The sequence below is a fragment of the Dreissena polymorpha genome, chromosome 15 (assembly GCF_020536995.1).
Source record: "Dreissena polymorpha isolate Duluth1 chromosome 15, UMN_Dpol_1.0, whole genome shotgun sequence".
Classification (NCBI taxonomy): domain Eukaryota; kingdom Metazoa; phylum Mollusca; class Bivalvia; order Myida; family Dreissenidae; genus Dreissena; species Dreissena polymorpha.
In genome coordinates, this window is record NC_068369.1 from 37,761,363 (window position 1) to 37,784,505 (window position 23,143).

Genomic DNA, 23,143 nt, shown 5'->3' on the forward strand with positions numbered 1-23,143 from the left:
GACAGAAAGACATTTTATTAAGAGTAAAACTGACTTAAGACTTGAAGACCCTTTAATACATACAATTATAAATGAAGAAATGTCTGGTATAAGTTTACAATTATAATAAACAAATCAATAATACAATATGAATATTTGTGTGTAAATTCAATGAAATTTTTAAACATATCAATAGAAAATATATAGTATGTACCTGAAGACGAAGTCAGAAATGAATTAAAAGCAATTAAAAAAAGGATGAAATCATAAGCATCCAGTCTCCATGTCTTTTGGTTTATGTTTGTGTTCTTTATTCAGAACACAATTATCACTTTATCCAAATAAAATGCGTAAATGCTCCCCCACGAATGCAATGTTATATTTGAACGTTTTTTGCAAACAGTGTTATCTATATTTGCTTAATATAAACATAAATTACGGTAATTAATGAACTTCTAAATATATGGCCCACATTCGAAAATTCAAACCCAAACATATTTCGTCTCTGGCTATTCTCCTTTCATGTTTTGTTTCACATTAAATGATTTTAACACGTTACTATTGCTAAACTAAAAACAAATATCCTTATGTTACCAGAAACCATTGGAATTTGATAATACTTTTATTTGTTTTCACTTAAATGGATATAAAGTGGGTTTGTCCACAAAAACTTCTGTACCAGCCCACAGCTTTTCATATACTCGAATGGTCAAGTATCGACGTTGAATTCTAGAAACCTTTGGAGTCTAACATATTTCTATGCATTTTTCAATTGTCAAAATAAGAGTCAAATTTAAACTCTCAAAGTTATGTTTCGGTGTGGGTTCAGTAGATAGTTATCCAAAACTTTCATATGACGTTATTCTTATCGCACAGTGCGCATGAGCCCGCTAAATAGCCCCAGCATTCATCGCAGTAAACGCCCTCGCATGTTGCTCCTTCGATCTCTGACGAACATCGTCTAATGTTCACGTGACTAACACTGCTCTCCGACTGCTTGCAACTGAGGCACTGCAGTTTCTCTTCCTTCGACATAATCTTGTTCAAAATGAAAATCTTAAAGCAAAGCCACGGTGACAGTCGCAAACTATCTTTTTCCCGGGACTCTTTGTGGGCAGAAACGATCAGATTTCGGAGTAATTTTAGTCGACTGACCCTCTGGTGACTAATTTTCTTATGTAAGTAGTCCAGTCGCGCCAGTTCTTGCTCCGGATAAAAGTATGCGGAAATTATCCGTCGAAGGCGCATACCGTATCCTTGTAGGAAGACGATGGCAGTGGCGACGGCGTACATGATCAGGAAGACTAGGTACATGTTGTAGTTCGGTGGGCTCGGGTCAGGAAGACAGTCGCTGACATTCACGGATGATTGGTATCTCTTATCTAGGTTAAGATTGTCAATGAAAAGACGATAAAAGTTTGCAAATATCCCTTCACCATTGACCTGAATCCTGAACTCTCCATGACCTTTGACTTCCATATCGACCTGCCCATGTATTCTGACGAGGTCAAGGATGTAATAAAGGCCAAGGTCAAATATGACAATCAGGAGACACATTATAAAATGTAGCAGAACTTGTACAAGTCCAAGTTTACAGTACGCTAGTTCACTGGGATTCAGTTTCTTGGACTGCGTATTAACGTACTTGTGTTTTTCTTTTTTCTTCAGTGGCAGGACCGATTCTCTACCTTGTGCTTTGTTTTCGTTGTCTAATTTCCGGAACTGAGCGGTAATATAGATGTTGTCGAAACTGTCCTTGGCCAAATAGTTTCTGAGGTACAAGAATGATTGTACGAATAGAACCAAAAGCGACAGAGATAATACTTTCTTCCCGATGCCGAATACCGACAACAGCGTCTTTGCTTTTGATTCAATGGCTTCGTTGATTTCTTTTTTAATATCTTTAAAGTTCTTTGAAGCATTTGAACTCGCGCTAAAGTCTTCTAGTTTTTCAAAACTGACGTCAAAAAAGCTCATTGCTTTATTGAGAGCGTCTCTGAAAGCATATAATCGAAATGAGAGTGCTGATTGCTTGTTTGTTTGTTGTAACATATTCATAACATAAATATATTTATTTCTTTTTTTTATATTTACTCAAGTATACATATATATCAAGCTGGTTAATTTCATAAAGTAGGTCATGAAAACTATCTGTAACAGTTTTGATTTAGTTTTACATTAATGGCAAAAAGCGTTATCGTTTAGCCACTTTTAATATATACATTGGCCAAATGCTACTTGGATATTCATATATGGTAACAAGATAATAATTCGTTTCTTCGAGCTTGAGTCAATATGCCGTTTTCACGATTCAATTAATCGTGGTTGAATTATACGACACACTTACTGCCGTCCGAACTCACCTAGCTTGCTTGGAAACTGCGGTTAAAGGGTCGTTGATTACGCTGAGATGTTTGCACTGGTCCCCGATCGTTGAAAGGGAACTACAAGCTGAATCGCATGAAAGTCTGTAAACAGAAAAATTAGAAATTGCATATTGATCATATAGCATTATCTCGCCAATATCTGATCATAATCTAGTATTTTACTATGTGTGTGCATATTTTAGAATACAATCATTAAAATATTTTATATTCACACCGGAATCGATTTAAAAGTGCTAAGCTAAATTACTAGCCTAAATTATTTACAGCAGACTCGTAACACACGTGTACGAAAAACACCGATTATGACTATTTGAGACAGTAAAATGAGTATAAGTTATGCTACAAAAATACTAAACGCGTTTCATAGTTATATTCGAAACAAATACATAAATCTCTTTTTCGTAATATAATAATTAATAGTGTTATTTTCCCTACTAGGATATCAGTATATCTGTTTTGACAAATTATCACGTATTTACTTTTATGTAATAGTAATGTAACTTACCCTATCCAGGACAGCGGAAGATTGTGGCAAAAATTAGAGCATGAGCTTGATGCGCTGGATAACCTCCCTTCACACTCCTGGAAAACAATACAAAGTTCATTACATAAATACAGGTTCATGCTTTACTTCTTTTACCCGTTGATAATATATTGTTGTTGTGTTTCTTCAATTACGAAAATAATAGTCATCCCAGTGCTATCATCTTATATCGTACAACATTCTAAAATATGCGGTGGATAACCCGAATTATTTTTCCAAATGTCGTACAAATGTGCATCAACGCCCATTCATATCGAAGAAAAACACGGCATTTTCAAATAAAAGTACCAAGGCAAGCAAGTGGAAGAGGAAAAACAATATAAACTTACATACTTATTCAAAGGGAAGAAATGCTGTGTTACTTGTGAGGTAAAAAGAAATTAAGGTGCACAATACGAAATTGAAATTGTGTATAGTATTGTATTATCATGTACTGTATAAGCGATTGGTAACTTGTCTTAAATACGTTACAATTATCAATTATCGTCGGAATAAAATTGAGATTACACTGTATTTAAAAATTGATTTTTTCGTAAATTCGTTGATTTCTGATTATGGAAAAAGTGAGGAATTTGCGTCGGTCGTTTTCGATGCGTTTGCGTTCTATTAGTGGATCTGTCAACGCACGAAATAAACGAAAATTAATGTCCTAAGTGTAATTATGATTTAACAGTAATAAAATACCGGATAATAACAAGAGTTTCTCTGCTCATAATGTTTCAGGAGTTCAATTGTTCCTAGTGGGTTTGGATCATATTACCTGTCTGGCTCTGTTGATCGCCTGTATCGTTGAATCCAAAGCATCATTCGCGACGTTCAACGCATTTGTGGCGTCACCATAGGCGTCTTTAACAGTCTTGCTAAGACGTTTCACAAAGGCGAATTGGGTTTCGATGTGAGCTAGAATTCATTATAAGACTGTACATGTGTTCATATTACAAGGATTCCCCGCTTTAAGACAGTGGGCACGGAAATAAGTGTTGTGCGACGCACAAAACTTCAGATTTATACTGAACTCCACAAGGTTTGTACAGTACGTGTTGATAGTTCATAAAAGATGAAAGATCATGGTCATAAACGTAGTTTACAATAATGAAAATAGCTATATGAATAAAAGATCAAACAAAATAAGAACTGCCCCAAGACAGCGCGCTCGAAGTTTCTTCCGCTTTGATAATTTCATGTACGTTTCATGTTAGTCACCTAATATAATGAACACATGTCATATTTTATGTTCAATATTTAAAGTTCGAACTCGCATGATGATCTTCAAAAAATGGTTTAATTAAGAATCCGTTGTAGTTTCAGAGATATAAGCTCTTGCCAGAAAGCCATAACATACATTTCATATTGAAAGCAAACCTTAACCAAACTTTAGTGTGAACAAAAAAGACATTATTATGCTAAAAGGCTGACAAAAGTTTGGTCTTGGTAAGTAAATGTTAATTAATACTCATGAACAAATATGTAACGTGCTATTTTAAAACCTTTAGTAAATAAAAATATATATAAAGTTATTCCACGCAAACATTGACCAGAATATTCTAAGACAAAAAGGAGCATTATTCTGTTAAATAGCAGTTCGGAGTTAGTGAACTTTGTTATTGACTTTACACAATGACCCATAATACATGTATTAAGTTCCAATTGAATACATTTACTAGAATGAGTGCATAATTGAATACATGTACTAGAATGAGTACATAATTGAATACATGTAATAGAATGAGTACAATAGAGATTTTGCACGTTTACCATAGCCAGAGCTTTACGCGACTACCGACACCGACATTTGAGTGAGTCGTGAGGCGACTACCGACACCGACATTTGAGTGAGTCGTGAGGCTATTCGTTGAATAGTCGAGCTTATACTGACCAATCTTTGTTAATTGTTAATATTAGTAATACCGTCCTCAAAAAGCGTATTGGCATTTTATTATATTATATTATGTAATATGTGTTACTTTACGACAATACTCAATCAAACAAGAATCCTTACTCGGATCAAAAGTGTTTTTATATTATCTATTCTTATCGACTTAAATAGAATATACAAATTGTAAAATTGAAACGAGCTAGCGATACTAAGATATCATTGTCATCACTTTTTTAACACAGTGACTAACCTCTGTACTTCAGTCTTATTATTGCAAACGGCAATGTATATCAAACGATTTCTGGTATAAGTGTTGCAGCTCTAACATCCACTATACCTTTTAATTCCTCTACTGGCTGACGCAATTGACCCTGCAGGTATCGACTCTGATTTGCAGCCAACTCAACCACACACGACATGCTCTTTCCGGTTTCTTTGGCGTTGTTTGTGATATTTTCTAGGGGATAACTCACAATCAACGACAACAGGACCGTAAGTAGAACCGCTCGGCCTTTTCCGGTAAAGAAGTTCGGAAAACAAAGGCTTACGATGCATCTGCAATAACTTGAAAAAGCAAGTGAGAGAATAAGGAGCACGGTTGCTATGGAAGCAATATAACCCGATAATTCATATGTGTAGCCAAAGCTGTAAACACATAGAGGGAAGAATGCTGCGCCAATTAGGACGCCCACCAAGGCACCAAATACTGCTTTTATGGTTGTGTATGCTCCTCTTTCGCTACGCAATATTTTTTTATATATTTGTTCGTGCCAAGAAGTCGCGGCGTCGGGTGGGCTGAACCGGCGCTCTATATTGACAGCGTCGAAACACACGGTGTGAGAATGACCGGAAGCATCCATGTTTTTATCTAAAATCGAACAATATTTAAATGTAGAAATGATAATATTTGTAATACAACATACAATAGAAACGGTAATGTATTTATCATTGATTATGAATTATAGTACGTTAACAATATAAATGTTTTATTTTATGTGTATCCCATGTGTAACACAGTATATCGACATTAAGGGATATTAATAAGCGGATGATCTTCGGTTAAATAAAGACTTCGAGGTCGATGAAATAAATTATTTCGCGAGAAAACACACACTTATTTACTTTTAGTGGACGCTCAAGGCTGGGATGGCTATAGCCATGATGGGCGCATTTGGCATAAGACCCACTTTCGAATGACGCGGGTGCTTTTAAATCTCATTGCGAGTTGTAAATTGCATATTTTAGCACAATGCATTTCGATATAAAGTTGAAACTGGCAGATAAGGGTAGCCTATTCAGGGGTTCAGGAACGATTTCCAGACGTGCTGACCGAGTACGGCAAACAGTTGTGGTTAGATAATTAAATGATTTTCTCTTAACGTGACACTATACTATTTCGGTAGTGTTTTTCTCGTCTTGAAAGCAAAACTGTGTTTATCGATTATCACTTATGTCTTCCCCTAAAGATTTAGTGACCGAGCACAGACCATGAAATTCTACGATAATGGGCCATAATTTGTGTCTATATGTCGCTTGAACACGCAGAGTTGTCCGGGAGGGGGGGGCCGTTTCATAAACGATCGTACGACAATTTTAACTTACGAGAGAATTTTGTAATCTTAATAAGTACACGAACTAGCTCGCCATGCTCGTCAAACATATACGGCACTTGAGATGCCAATGTAATTAATAAAGTACTGAAAATTTATAATTATACGATATGGACTTAAGCAATTACGTATGTTCGAAAAATGTAACGTATCGTAAATGCGTACTACGATGTTTATTGAAACGGTCCCCGGAATTGCGTACATTGAACAGTGTTACATCCTTTACTCTGCGCACAGACACATTGATGCAGCCAAATGTCAGGGATTTCATTTTAATCACCCTATAAAATATTCAAATGTATTCATTCGTGCGGGTGGAAAGGCTGGGTAAAACAGCTACGCCGAAATTGCGCATGAGTGTTCTATACCGGTGTTCAGGTGAGAGACTGATTGGCACCGTATGAACTACTAGGGTAACACGTAATGCATCAATAACAAAGTACGGATAAACAGCGTTGTCTTTATAACTTCCTAATACGGGAGTAAAACCTACTGCTCGTAGATTTATTTTTTATTCATTTTCATCAATTATGTTATTGTATATTTTGAATTGTATATGGTGTCAAAAAAGTTTTGTAAAGGGATTTGCCATCATGAAATTATAATCTTAGTGTGATAGGTATTCGATATTCCAACAATATTCATTTCATATGATGGTGATTGCATTCTTTTGTATTGACTGGTTCTCATTATACCCTTTCATTATATTTTTAATGAATTCAGAACGTCAAAAAAGAGACATGTTATAACATAAATATGAGAATAAACAGTACACAAACATCTCGACCTGTGCGTTAAGACATACTCTTTATAAAGTTGAATGGGCTGTGTTCATTGCAAACTTGCGATTTTAAAAGCTATAACATAATTTTTGAAAGATAAATTGCGTCCAAGATTATAAAAAAGCGAACAACTTCAGTGCCTCCAGCGCTTGATATTACAATGCAAGACCATAACAACTTAAGGTAAGTGGCGTGTAAAAAAATGATCTACTACACTTGTACAATATAAGTATTAAGAATTGTTATTTCTCCGACCTTCGCTTGTTAAATTAAGACATCGTTTATTCTTAATTTTGCTCCATACAAAATGCACGTTAAGAAACCAAGCTCAAATACAAAGCAGTACAAAAAGAAGGTACGAGATTAACTGATGCAAGACACATATAAGCTTTATGAATACCTGCTATGAATAAAGTTCATATTTAAGTATATTCGCGAAAATAGGTGACATAACGATATACACACTATAAATAACGAAAGGAGATTGATCATTTTATATATAAAATATGTACAATTCACTACGCGTGAACAATTTGCATTCCTGGGTTTACCTTGTGACGATAATGATCAATCTACTTGCGTTTTTTATAGTTAACTGGTAGTTACCTGGTGCGTGTGCCCAGTAAAATTACCGAATATACTGAAAATATGGAAACTTAACAACTTTTTTCAAGTAATGTAATATACCAGTCGTGATATTTTAATCAATATAAACTAATGATTGTAAACAAATACGGTATTTTAGAACTTTTCTATTTTCGGCAATCGCGGTTGACGGTCCCTGTAAAGCAATTCTGTATAAAAGCTCACCGTGTGCTGGGGTTCCCGTATTTGTTTGGTCCCGAGCAGATTGTGCAGCTGTTCTCTTCAAAGGAGCTCGGTCGGGCTTTATATCCGAAGCTTTTGCATAACAAATTTTTTTTGACATCTATAAAAATAATTTAACATAAAATAAATCATAATTATTAAATTATAATTTTAAGCATTAGCGTAACAGTTGAATTAGTAACCATGGTAGCAGAAGCACAATCAGTAGCAACATCATCATCACCATCATCGTTATGTTTTCGTGCGTTTTTTTTTTCTCATTTAGAGTCATATCGTTATCTTTCGTTTTAAAAAAATAAAATGATCGAAAAATATGCATAACAAGTATTCCTGTTTTGATTAGTTTCAAAATAACTTCTTTTCAAAAATAAAATTCAGTTCTAATCTGGAACTCTCTCTGAGAAAACCGGGCTTTCTTTTATATGATAAAATATTACATTTCTGCGGTGAAATAACAACAGTGAAAATAAACAAATTGTTATTTTCACCGGTGAAAATAACACATTTTCGCAACTACTTTTTTATTTTTAGATGATCATATCAAGATTTTATTCAAGATTTATATATACTTTTATGATCACGAGTGAATTAAAAACAACATTTCATCGAATCCAACAAATTTTCTTTTTATTCTATGTTTTTTCACCGTTTTTTTTAAATGTAAAAGAGTTTAACCGGAGAATTCCGTTGGTATACTGGCGTAGTTGCGTATTGAAATGTATTGAGGCACGCCACGGGAGAAAGGGTAACTTTTCAGCGAAAGGGAAACTTGCGTTAATTATTTTCTTGATAAAGGGGCATAAAAGAAACATAAAATTTAATCATGTCAGTGTAAGATTGTTTGTTATTTCACAAGTGATCATAGAAAATATATTTTCACGAGTGGCGCATCTTGCACTGACATGAACAAATATCCTCTATTTATTTGTGTCAATAAAGTATAGTCCCATATTAGCCTGTGCAGTCCCCACATGCTTATCCGGGACTCGAAATATCCGCTTTCATGGTAATTTTAGTTTACATGAAGTATATTCTTATTGAAAATCTAGTTTATGCGAAAAGTATATTATTATGCCCCCTTCAAATGAGGGGGGGGGGGTATATTGTTTTGCACATGTCGGTCGGTCCGTCTGTCTGTCGGTCCGTCCACCAAATGGTTTCCAGATGATAACTCAAGAACGCTTAGGCCTAGGATCATTAACTTCATCGGAACATTGATCATGAATGGCAGATGACCCCTATTGATTTTCAGGTCACTAGGTCAAATTTCAAGGTCACAGTGACTCGAAATAGCAAAATGATTTCCGGATGATAACTCAAGAACGCTTAGGCCAAGGATCATGAAACTTCATAGGAACATTGATCATGACTGGCAGATGACCCCAATTGAATTTCAGGTCACTAGGTAAAAGGTCAAGGTCACAGTGACTCGAAACAGTAAAATGGTTTCCGAATGATAACTCAAGAGCGCTAAGGCCTAGGATCATGATACTTCATAGTAATATTGATCATGACTGGCAGGTGACCCCTATTAAATTTTAGGTCACAAGGTCAAAGGTCAAGGTCACAGTGACTCAAAACAGTAAAATGGTTTCCGGATGATAACTCAAGAACGCTTAAGCCTAGGGTCATGAAACTGTATAGGTACATTGATCATGACGGGCAGATGATCCCTATTGATTTTCGGGTCACTAGGTCAAAGGTCATGGTCATATTGACTCGAAACAGTAAAATGTTGTCCGGATGATAACTCAAGAACGTTTAGGCCAATGATTATGAAACTTCATAGGTACATTGATAATGACTGGCAGATGACCCCTATTGATTTTCATGTCACTATGTCAAAGGTCAAGGTCACAGTGACTCGAAACAGTAAAATAGTTTCCGAATGATAACTCAAGAACGCTAAGGTCTATGATAATGAAACTTTATAGGTACATTAATAATGACTGGCAGATGACCCCTTTTGAGTTTCGGGTCACTCGGTCAAAGGTAATGTTCACAGTGACTCGAAACAGTGAAATGGTTTCCGGATAATAACTCAAGAACGCTTAGGCCAAGGATCATGAAACTTCATAGGTACATTGAGCATGACTTACAGATGACCCCTATTTATTTTCGGGTCACTAGTTCAACGTCACAGTGACTCGAAACAGGAAAATGGTTTGCGGATGATAACTCAAGCACGCTTAGGCCTAGGATAATGAAACTTCATAGGTACATTGATCATGACTGGCAGATGACCCCTATTGATTTTTTGGGTCACTAGGTCAAGTGTCAAAGTCACAGTAAATCGAAACAGAAAAATGGTTTCCGGATTATAACTCAAGAATGCTAAGGCCTAGGATTATGAAACTTCAAAGGTACATTGATCATGACTGGCAGATGACCCCTATTGAGTTTCAGGTCACTATGTCAAAGGTTAACGTCACAGTGACCTGTAACAGTTGAATGCTTTCCGGATGATAACTCAAGAACGCTTAGGTTAGGATCATGAAAATTTAATAGGTACATTGATCATGACTGGCAGATAACCCCTATTGATTTTCAGGTCACTAGGTCAAAGGTCAAGGTCACTGAGACTCGAAACAGATAAATGGTTTTCAGATGATAACTCAAGAATGCTTAGGCCTAGATCATGAAACTTCATTCACACAATGGCTGCCACTACAACTGACAACTCATTTAGGGGGCATGCGTGTTTTACAAACAGCCCTTGTTTTATATTTTAATAATATATATCATTTTTGCTACAATCTTGTGAAGGTCAATACAGTAGCCTTAAAACAAAGACTAACAGTGGAACGAGAATTAAACTATTCTATAAACAAAACCAAGAAAACCCAAAACAACTTCCTTTTATAAGTGCTCACTGATTCATTTATAGAAACTCAGATATTAGTATTATACTTTGCTTTCCGACCCGTACGGTGTTATAAAAAGTCAGTAAATGAGGCGAGTGCTGAACTCGAGCTCTACTATGCATGCTAGTGTTTTTTTACAAACACGATCCAGCAAGAATATCTGGCAAAGTGTTTATGTTACTTACAATTGAATAAAATTTGATCGCTAAAATACATGACACAAATATTTCCAGATCTGGAAGGATTTCTAGTTTGTAACGTTTACTTTGTTTACGCAAATGCATGTAAGTTTCTACTTAACTGACGTTTTGATATTTGGTTTCCAGTCAGACTTCAGAAAGAAATACGACAATAAATGCATTATAACCACAAAAAAATCTAACAATATATGAATCGACCATCATCACGCAGTATTTAATGGCGAAAGAAATATGACAGATTTCTCGGAATCACTCAAATACCTGCGCGGAGGTTTGATAAACACTGAATTCACAGGTAAATCCCCCCGGACGTGTTTGTAAATGTGCATTATTTTGTGCACATCGTTTTATTGTCTCATAACTTATTTTCTCCTTAAATTGTTTAAATTAATTCCCGTTGGTCTTACTTAAGCTTAACCCGAGGATAACATTACGACAACGGGCAGCAGTGCAATGAGATTACTTACGTGTAAATAGACCTTGATCGGAACTAAACTTTTCCCTATGTAAATACACCTTTTTACTGTTATGCCCACTTGCGTAAAATGAATTTTCACATAATTACAAATTAGAGGCCGCTTTGTAATGCCAATACATAACTCATTGATTTATGTTATATACATTTGTACATTGATATATCTATAACGATTGTTTGATTTGCACTTTACGCGGAATAAATATATAAAAAACTACACTTTTGACACTTTTGACAAACCAATATATTTCATCGCCGAATTGTGTACGAGTTGTACGAATATATGACGAAGTGCGGTGTAATCATACAATTCGTCGCCGAATAAGTGTTTGGAAATTTAACATGGGCTAGTCGCGTGAGGTATAATAATGTAGTTTATATTTCATGGGTACACCTCAGTCAAAGCTTACAAGTGAACACAGATAGATACGTATGCTCCGCTTTGTTAATATAATACGGATTCAACAAAACGCAAAAATTCTGTTTTGAATTAGAATGTAAGGTCCGAATGTTCATAAACATTTACAACTTACGTTCATTTGCTGTTAAATAATTGTATAATTCTCTTTATAGAAAATTATGTTTAAGTTATTAAATCGGGTTCCGTGGTCGTCTAATTCATAATAAAAATAAATTGGTCATAGAGTCGAACATGGCGGCGATGACAGAGAAGCTATATGATCATTTCTGAGCCAAAACGTATAGCGTTGAAGAAAAACAATATACAGCCTTGTTATCTGTCAAACAATAAATTGTCGGTAATATTTTCATATTCAACATTATCACAGCGACAAAGTTCTGAAAGATCCTGCGATAATACCATACAATGTCATAGAAACTAAAAAAGTACTTACTTTTTGTACTTCAGGCACTGCTTTGGTGAGATTACTTAATATTTGTTCCGACGGGACATTTTATAGTCCACACGAAGTACGTAATATCTGGGATCCCGCTTACGTGTCGTTGGAATGCGTTTGAAGGAGTGCCACCCAACGGAATACCGTTAGTCAGATCGTGGTTACACATTAAAATCAAGAGGACGACAATGCGATAGTGCGATAGTACGATGGCGACAATGCGATAATACGATGGCGACAATGCGATAGTACGACGGCGACAATGCGTGTTTCTATAGCGGTAGATACATCGGTTACAAGAACATCTCTGTGACAATGTATCATAAAATCAAAGTCCAAGTGACATATTCATTTCATTGCTATAAACTCTCATTTCCTTTCACAACTTCTCTCTCAACAGGGAAAAAAAGAACAAAAAACAACAACATGTTTTTTGGTAAGCCGTTGGTATGATTGAATGACTGGTACCGTGTATTACATTGGCTCTTCGCACGCATTTTATATACATTCAACGTAGCCTTTAAGCATCCAATAATAAAATACGTATCATTCAAGTCCATACGTTCTCATAATATAACCATAATATAACCATAGCATTAGTCATCAAACATACATAAAAGCATGATTACAAAGAAATACTTTGCCATCGTTACAACTATCTTAAAACGTAGTCTACTACATCACCGGGCATACTGTGTGCCTATACGAGTTCCGCTCGTGAGCAACTATAAAGACACACACGCCTATATCGTCTCTTACGGAGACCGATTCACACATTGGGATAAATAGTATGATACGAGTATACATATTATATACATCCTATGTTTTTGTTTACATTGATACTTCTGATGAAGGCTATGACCGATACATGTTTAGTATATTTAGTATTTTGTGTTATTACCGTATATGATTACGCATTTATAATTAACTGTGTTTGTATTTTATGTAATCATATATTTGTATTCACTTTGAAGTTCAGTTAATTACTTCACTGATATATTATATGCTAGTAGCCGAACTTTACGTCGTTTTTATCACAGTATTTTAGTACGACTGCATCGCAGAATTCCTATAACATGTCAACATAATTGTTTGTTCTTATTGTCCATATGTGATCGCCATTTAAACCGCAGTTAAAAGTAACTCGTGTAATAAATGGTAGTGAATATTGTTTTAAGATGTTTTATGTCATTTTGAGCGCTGCTAGTTTTTTCCAGATATATCACGTAGTACTTTGTGTATTTTATTAAAACAAGAATTGCCATAAGAATAAATATTCAATAAAGATCTGATTTCCTCCAGTAAAGTAAATAATGCATGATAAAGATGCTCTTTCTGATGTGCAATATTGAGCGTCCTCAGTATTGAATACAGTGGTTTGTGTGCTCATATTCTCTCATTTCATATTTATCAGTGCCGGGCACACTAAAGCAATAGCGGACAATGCCACTTACGAAAATTTATAAAGCAGTTTTGGGTCTGACATTTATTCTCAGAAAAAAAACGATATACACAAAGAGTATTTTTAAGTGTACAGTTTTTAAATAGTTGCGGATTTTTATAAATGTAAATGTGTAAAAAAAACTGAAAGATATCAAAGTTTAACATGTATAAATAAACAAAGTCGAAAATCGAATTGTCAAAAGAGAACGTTGACTTTTATCATAAGCTTTTTTTTGTTCGCTTTGAGGTATCAGCCATACATGTTATAAAGTGAAAATATATTTAACCGCTTTGTTTCGCTAATAAATATTAAAGAAAGCAACTGATATATATTATAAATAAATACACAAAAAGCATGACCAAACCAAAAACACAATATTGATGACTAAACCGGTTTCTTACTATTACTCACAACTAGCTTTAAACGATTTTAACGATTCTCCATAATATTAATATTACTGGGCATTCATCAAATACGAATCTAAGTCGCAAATAACCAAACTTCTTAAATTTTGAGAGTTTTTAGAAGAAATCATAAAGAGATTATTCAAATATATGAAAAAACAAGTATTGTTTACACATAAAGACAACAGTTGTAATTAAACTCGACTAAAATTATGAAACATTCATAACGTAAACTAACATTTTACCTATGATCTTGTGGTTTCGCAGACGATGTAATAGTTATTCTTCTAATTAGTCAATTGCGCGTGGCCAAGAGGTATACATGTTTGTCGGACGGTAATCGTCAAAAAATAGCCGAGCCCACAAATTGAGTCATCACGTCACCAATCTAGTTCGTGGCGGCGAGGGCTGAATGAATTTAATGAAAAAAAATGTTGTTCGAAATATTTGTAAAGGCCATTTTGAATCGCATGTTACTATTTAAATATCGACTGGCAGATTGACATTAGTTTACTGCCACAGACAATGGACCAAGTAGATAAAGGACGTGCTGACTCATTTTTCCTTTAAGTTACCACCATATGATGGCACATGTCAATAACCCCGAGACCTTTCCATTTCAATAAAGAAGATTATTGAAGGTTTCATTACATACATATAAGCAACCACCAAATCAAAGCCGATTTTGATCACAATATATGGACAATTAATGTTAGTGCGGTCTAATTTTCAACTCTCAATAAGCGTTAAATCGTAAACGTAAGTATAACTTTAACACAGCAAGTGATATGTGATTTGCTCTAGCTCTTACGACAAATAAATGAAGTACAGTAAGGTGGATGACGCTTGGGTTTACGTAGAAAAGAAAAAACATCGAAGTATAAGTATCGGTATCTGGTATTTTTGTATCATTTCTTGACATATATTAAGGATTTCTAAGGAAACTAACGACCACATAGGACTTTGCTGTACTAGTTAATACTTGTATTTCGAGTGCAAACCATCATATTATAAAGTACAATCTTTCTTGCAAAGTGTTAGAAGTAATATATCAAATTACACATTCGTATTACGTAGACTAGGGAGGTATATGTAATGTAAATCATTAAATATTTATTATGATAAAACAATAAATACGAACACACGATTTAATAGTGAATATTCTAAAATTATTGGCATTTAAACAACATGTGTAGACAATTTTGCGTAATGTTTACACAATTTTCATTTGTTCTAAACATCATGTAAATTTGAAACGTTTTGAACCCAAACACTACACCCTGTCTGGTATAATTTTCAATATAAAAAAAAGATAAACATCACATGTTTTGTCATAGATGTGTACTTGTTTTATTTGAGGTTGGCATAATATTAAGGGAAAGATGAAACTATTGGAAAATTTGTATCTACATGACTTACAACTAATGGCAACATGCTCAAGTACATTCGTGTAAAAGTTCACTTGCCCTCTTGAGCTGGGCGAAGTGTAAAAGTTCACTTGCCCTCTTGAGCTGGGCGAATATAATTACCGAAATAAATCTTATGCTTAATAGTGTTATAATTAATCGTATCCGTGCAACTTAAACCACCATTTCCTCGCAATTAACTATCCGCGGATGACGGAATTCATAACTAAGTGTTGTACACAACTTGGCCATAATACGTATGTAATGGGATATGTTCTATTTGAAACCGAATTAAACACACTGTTAATTAATCATCTGGATTTGAGGGGAAATTCCCTTACAAATTAAACGAATAAGAGTTAAAAATTGCACAAAGTTGTAATAATTGTATTAAGTCATCTTCAAGTGTGACTCACAGAATGTACACCGGTAATAAATAATACAATTCATTTTAAATGTGATGTTTTTGTACCCGTGCAGATTTTCAAGCATTTCCGATTGGTTTTTCATTAGGAACATTACGGATTATGTACTTACCTTTAGCACATTTTCATTATGTATATATGATATGATAAATGAGTAATAACTCAATTAAAAGACTTAAATTTTATCTAGATTGTAACCTCCGCTTAAGAATTTTTAAATGTCTCTGCGCACAAGTTGACATATATGGCATGTTGTGTCGCATGCAACTATATTTAAGGTCAATGTCAACATTTTGGGTCAAATGCCAACGTACATATTGTTAAAAATGTGCCTATTCCGCTCCATTACGTTATGTGCATTGAATGGGTTTTTAATAATTTGACACAGCTGTTAATCCATCAGACGATGTGTCGCGCATAAGACCAATATTGCTAGCTTAACTACAAGGTAAAAGTGTAAGGCAAAAAAAGAAGAAAAAAAACAGCCCATCGTTGGTATAAATTAATTTGGTTAATTCGCTTTTTAACTTTAACATGCATTTCAGGATATTTAATTAATTTGGCAAACAGTTACACCCACGAACCTTAACATGCACGCACTCGCGGTGTCGCGTGCGAGGAGCAATAGACTAACATCAACTTAAAGATCAAACTAAGTGGCCAAATGCCAAAATAAAAAACAAGTGTTTTCGCTTGCTCGAATAATAATGTAAATATACATGGTATGATTTTTTTTAAACGTGGCACAAAATATTAAATGACCTTTTTCTTGCACAAGAACCTGATCTTCAACTAAAAGATTTATTTTAAAATCAGAAGGCGAAATTCTTCATTGATTGTTAAGTCTCTACGTCTGTGTCAAAGCAGATGGTGGTATTTATCACTATAGGTCTAGTTTTATTTTGTGATATAACATGTAATTGCCCAAATCTGTAAACACATCACATATATAGATATTAATCATATTCTATGTTGATGCTAGAGATATTAGCCCAAAGAACAGTTTGTAAGGAATTTTGTTCCCGATCATTTGTGAAGGATATGCAAAACGATCATTAAATGACAGAAAATTGCTTAAAATGATTACGGATTTGTATGTGACTGTCTTTGTTTTATATTTTATCATGTATTTTTATTGACTGTAAAATTCCTTTCACAATTTTTCGGATATGGCTTATAGCCAAGCTTTACCTCGTTGTTTCTGACAATATTTTAGTAGCACTACATCTTTGCATTGCATTGACATTTCAACATATTTATTATGTCTTATGTTAACATTATGATCGTAATTTAAACCCGGAGTTACAATTAACTCGTGTAATACGTATATAATTAAAAAATAATGCGTGTATAATGTCTTTTGATGGTTAATGTTGTTTTGAGCGCTGCTGGTTTTCCTGTCAGATGCATCACGTTTTACTTTGTTTACTATACTAATATATGAAGTGCCATAGGGATTGAATTAAATACAAACCTGCGTTTGACTGCTTTAAAATCCAACGTGTATGGTAAGCGGTTCGACGCATAATCCCAAGAAACTAGGTTCTCATGAGAACTATGGTTCCCACATGAAATCTTGGGTTCTCATTAAAACTTAGCTGTCGAGAACCTAGGTTCTTGTGAAAACCTTGGATATCAAACGAGAACTTAAGTTCTCAGAATGAGGATCTAGGTTCTCATGAAAACCTAGTTTCTTGGGATTATGCGTCGAACCGCTTGCCATAAACATGTTCATTAGTCTGACGTAAACCACTCCATTGTTCAATGCGTATGGCGGACAAATGGTTTAATAAATATTAAAATATATCTTCAATTTATCACGCGATACTCATATTTTTTATAACATGTTTAAAATATTTATTTATTATTTAAAAACAACAAAAATAAAGCATATAATATGTTTTAATTTGCGAACGTTAGCTTAAGTAAATTTCAAGTGTATGAAATCATGTTCACGATGACAAACTTCTGAGCAGTAAGGTTCGAACACAATTTACTGCTGTTACGAATATATAACCGTTCTTTATAGGATATAGTCACATGTACACGTCACATTTATTGGGACGGCTAGGCTATCAAATATTCAATTAAAATGTTGATACTTCTTCGACAAGTTGATTGTAACACGTAAATAGTATTAATACTTAATAAGTTGTGCCCAAGGTCTTCCGAAATACCTTAAAATACAAGTTTTTGTGTGTGTTGTGTTGTTGTTAATTTCCTGTTACCGATAAACATTACGCGTGAAGAGTCCTGTTAAATTGTTTCAGCGTCATGTCCTTTGATGTATCTAACGTATGCAAATTCAGTGTTAATTATTAATTTTATTGGCGAAATGTAACACTTTGTAAGTTTCAGTTGAAACTAAAACCTTTGAGATATACCTTCCAAAAAAGTATCGTATATACGATCAACATACGGGTTGCAAGATCGTTTGACGACAAATCCGAGGATCTTGTGGATAGATTCTAGAACAGTTAAACTGTTATTTGAGTATGTCGGGAAATTATCATTTCAACTATTTAAGCCTTTCCTCCGAATCAAAAACGCCGATTCAGGGTTAATGGCGTAAGCATGGGTAATTAAAACTGCTAAACCTGATGAACAAGGAAAATTAGGCTAATTAACCGAAGTAATATGGGTGCAATTCTTTTAAAACCGCCATAAACAGCCTGCAAAAGTCAGAAATTCCGCTCTAATCCCACTAGTTCACTTTGCTCGTGAGGCTTTGCTAGTTTCCAAATGAAATAGATTCAGAAGTAAAGGGGTTAATAATGTTGTTTCTTCATCAAAAGGAGTAAAGCCGCAAAACAGTAGTTTCGTGTGACATGTGAACAAAGGGCAACACCCATGCAATTAAGGCATAATGTTAAATGGTTCGTGTTCGTTATACGATCTTCAAGAAAACCTATTTACATATGAAGTTTTATGTTGATACCTCGAATGGTTTTCTTGTCCCGTCACGGACAAGCAACTCAAAGTTCCCACAAAGCGGGAAAATATTTTTTAGTATGCACCTCAATTATATTTTTCTTGTGCGGCAGTATAATAATAATTTGTGAACCGTATATGGCCTTGCATCAAACATGTTGACGTATGATAAAATCCAAATTTAGTATGACAGTGTCAGCATTTGGACATAATCCGAAAGCCAAATTGCAAAAATTGTCAACACATATCTATGAAAAGTTCTACTGTTCAATGCTAGCCTGAATATTTAATCAGGTTGCTATTTTAAGTTATTACTTAGTTATTATATGCAAATATAGCTGGTGTTCAACTGTTAATCGGCATACCAAGCAATGTTTAACGAATCACCTGATTTGAAGGAATTCGAGAATAAACGTTCTTACAAACAATAAGGTAATAGTGGCATTGAAAAGCTAACCTGCATTTAAATTGTCATATCTTACCTTGAAGTAGTTTGTTTTTAAGTGTTCACTAAGCATAAGTAAAAGAAGAAGTTCCCAACATGGCGGGCCAATTATGACCACATAATCAATAATTGAATACATTTGGTAAAAAAAACTCATTATAATATCTAAAAACCTATCACTAAATCTACGTGCCTTATTTGTTTCACAGAGGACTTTGAAAAGGTATGTTTCTCTAAAAGTGTATAAATATAATTAACCGCATGGGGCCAGTTTTGATCTATGATTTGGGGCAAACTTTGAAAAGAAAAAACGAAACGACATTATTTAAAACATACGTATTCTCCCGGACTTTCGGTTGCAGAGGAAAAAACAATGTTTAAGTCTTAATTAAAAAAAATATAAAGGCGGTAGCGGGCGATTGGGATGATTTGAGCAGAAGTGGTAGAGGACCATCAGACGACGGTAGAGTCCGAAAACCAAACCTCTGTACCTAGAAGTTTTATAGGCGAATATTATTGAAGGTTTAAGTATGTACTTATGAGAAATAAGCGGCTCCCGAAGGGAGCCTCTTTTAAACTCGTATTGATTATTTAAAGATATGAAGTAATATAACAAACACTTAGCCTTGGTACCCACTCTTAATAGGCGTAAGTTTCCGCCAACATCCTAAAAATCAGTTTAACTTTGACGCAGCAAGTAGTATGTAGTTTATTTTAGCTTTTAGGACAAATTATTATAGTACAGTAAATTGGAAACGATCGGACATCCCTAAACGCCCTATATGTAAGACATAAGTGGCAAACAATGAACCCTGAGTCAAAAATGAACATCCTTGTTCAAATGGACTCATCCATTAATATGGATTCTCTGAGTGTATACAGATAATAACAAAATCTTCAAATATGAGTATATTAGTATATGACTTTTTTGTGTGTGTCTCATCTTCACGTTTGTTAAGGATGTGAAAGGAAACAATACGATCAGGCCCTTGCTGTACTAAACGCTACTTGTAGCTCGAGTGTTGTTTTGGTGAAAACCTTCATACTTAGAAATGGCCCTTGCTGTACTAAACGCTACTTGTAACTCGAATGATATTTCGGTGCATACATTTATACTAGGAAGCAAAATAACTCTGGCAAATTTAAAGATCCGTGTACAGTAGAATACCGCCCTGTCTTTCTTAGAACTGATAAATCAAAATCACATATTCGCATAAAGTAGAATATGACATCACCCCTGCAATCCGGATTTGTTCATATCTTTCCTGTAAATATGGGCTGCCATTTTGATAGGAAAACATAAAACTTGTATAATTATTTGTATATAGAGCATTAAACAAATGTTTTTATATAATAATGTACAGCAATATACTTTTAAATAGGGATAATTAAACATTTATTTGCATTTAACAACATGTGTAGCAAATGTTGCGTAAGTGTTAATATAATTGTACTTCGTGTCTAAACAAAATTGAAATTTAACACGTTTTAAACCAAACAACTACATCTGTGTGATAGAATGTTCTACATAACAATATATCACATGTTTTATCCGAGATTTGTTATGAAATCTAAAATATGGGGGTGGCCGAATATCATCAACCTTAATAAACCTTTCAATATTCACTTGGGTTAATACTTAAATTTCTGCTAAAGATATAAACATTAATGCACAGTAAAATGCATATTAAATGTGTACTCAACAATAAATCGCGAACAAAATTACTCATGAATGTGCATCAGTATATTTCTATGCCTTCACACATGCTATATAAATCTTATGATAAATGGGGAAACTCGTCAACAAGGATGCATAGTTTCATTTTATGGAATTTATCTTGTATGAGTTGAGCCGTGTTGTGTGCGTTATCAGTATCTTGTAGTTAGCTTTATGGACTTGAACACTAGACGCGCTTGCCATACATATGTATATGTACTTTGTACTTTTAATCTGCTAAGATCGGCAACAGTTGCGCAAGAGTTGTGAGTACATTAACCGATTGCAGTGATATTTTTTAATACACAGTTTAAATATTTAAGGTATGTGCACCACTATAAATTGAGGCTTTCTAGTCTTCTTTAATAATTAATATCATTTTCGCGTATATATGTGTGGTTTATTCTCAAGACAATTTGATAGCTTCATGATAAAATCGCGTTTAAAAGGGTTCTATATGCAGCATTTGTAAAGCCACAAGACGTTGGGCATTATGCATTGCACTTATCCGTTCATTCGATCTTAAAGAAAGGACTTTTGCCTGCGACCAGTTTTAAGCTGAACTATGGTCTTATGTTTTACCACTTTAGCAAAAGGCGTCTTTTAAATAACTGACGGATGTTAATCGCTCAAACTTTCATAGTCGATTGATCTTAATGCTTTATTGATCGTATACAAGTTAATGTTGCGACAAGTTTTGGCAGAATGGTGTGTACTCGACTCCTCTAGAACTTGTTATGTACCTATTTCTGACAAACAAGTGTTTTACTTTTATAAAAACCTATGTTACTTTGGAAAGTTCAGTACTGTTTATCACTCTGACTAGGTGACATGCAGTCGTATTTATATATGTGTGCGTGACACAGAGTCAAGGTGGCGATACAATTCTGATGTAAGGCCTATTTCTGCCGTGTTTTAGGTACGTATTCCGTGCAAAAAAAGAGTTTTCCTCGTATCCTGCATTGGTCAGGGTGGATATGCATGGACTGTATATAATCCTGACAATATCACATGTCGTCTTATTTTCATTCGTGCACGTGACGTGGTTAAGATAGCAATACAATGCTGTGTTCATGTTTATTACTTTACTTTAAAGACTTTACATATAACAAATCTGCTTAATCTGTTACCTCTGCTAGACATATGTTAAGTCTTCTCAACATGCTACATCAGCTAACATATTTCAAACGTCTGCTATGTATGCGCCATCTACTCAAGTACTCAACCTTAGTTAAATGTACCGTTTATATCATTTTGATGAAGATCCGGAATAAAATGTTGTTTTTAGCTCGGCTGTTTTCGAATTTAACCCGAGGTATTGTCATAGCCAGCTCTTCGTCCGCCGTCCGGCGTCTACCGTCCGCCGTTCGCGTCGTGCTAAAACCTTAGCATTGGCTCTAAAATCAAAGTGTTTCCACCTACAACTTTGAAACTTCATATGTAGATGCACCTTGATGAGTTCTACATGCCACATCCATTTTTGGGTCACTAGGTAAAAGGTCAAGGTCACTCTGACCTCTAATATAAAACTTTAAAATAGGCTTTAAAATCAAAGTGCTTCCACCTACAACTTTGAAACTTCATATATAGATGCACCTCGATCAGTTCTACACGCAACATTCATTTTTGTGTCACTAGGTCAAAGGTCAAGGTAACTGTGACTTCTAATATAAAACTTTAACATAGGCTCTAAAAGCAAAGTGCTTCCACCAACAAATTTGAATCTTCATATGTAGATGCACCTTGATGAGTTCTACACGCCACACCCATTTTGGGTCACTAGGTCAAAGGTCAAAGTCACTGTGTCCTCTTATATAAAACTTCAAAATAGGCTATAAAATCTAAGTGCTTCCACCTACTACTTTGATACTTCCTATGTAGATGCACATTGATCAGTTCTACACGCCACACCCATTTTTGGATTACTAGTTCAAAGGTCAAGGTCACTGTGACCCACGGTAATTCATTT

General features: G+C 34.7%; 2 protein-coding genes across 2 annotated transcripts in view; one reads left to right on the top strand and one right to left on the bottom strand.

Moving 5' to 3' along the window:
• Nucleotides 1–12,421, bottom strand: LOC127860288 (DC-STAMP domain-containing protein 2-like). The gene is made up of 7 exons (XM_052398278.1): nucleotides 12,400–12,421; nucleotides 7,989–8,106; nucleotides 5,124–5,654; nucleotides 3,671–3,810; nucleotides 2,872–2,948; nucleotides 2,343–2,447; nucleotides 1–1,975 (listed from the first exon to the last, which is right to left on the bottom strand). The coding sequence occupies exons 2-7, from the start codon at nucleotides 8,104–8,106 to the stop codon at nucleotides 829–831; spliced, it is 2,118 nt and encodes a 705-aa protein (XP_052254238.1). The 5' UTR covers nucleotides 12,400–12,421; the 3' UTR covers nucleotides 1–828.
• Nucleotides 11,302–23,143, top strand: part of LOC127859694 (ras suppressor protein 1-like) — a 20,667-nt gene continuing 8,825 nt past the window's right edge. The window contains exons 1-2 of the mRNA XM_052397200.1: nucleotides 11,302–11,341; nucleotides 19,667–19,680. Of these exons, the coding sequence (XP_052253160.1) occupies nucleotides 11,302–11,341; nucleotides 19,667–19,680 (54 nt within the window). The remainder of the gene's footprint in view (nucleotides 11,342–19,666; nucleotides 19,681–23,143) is intronic.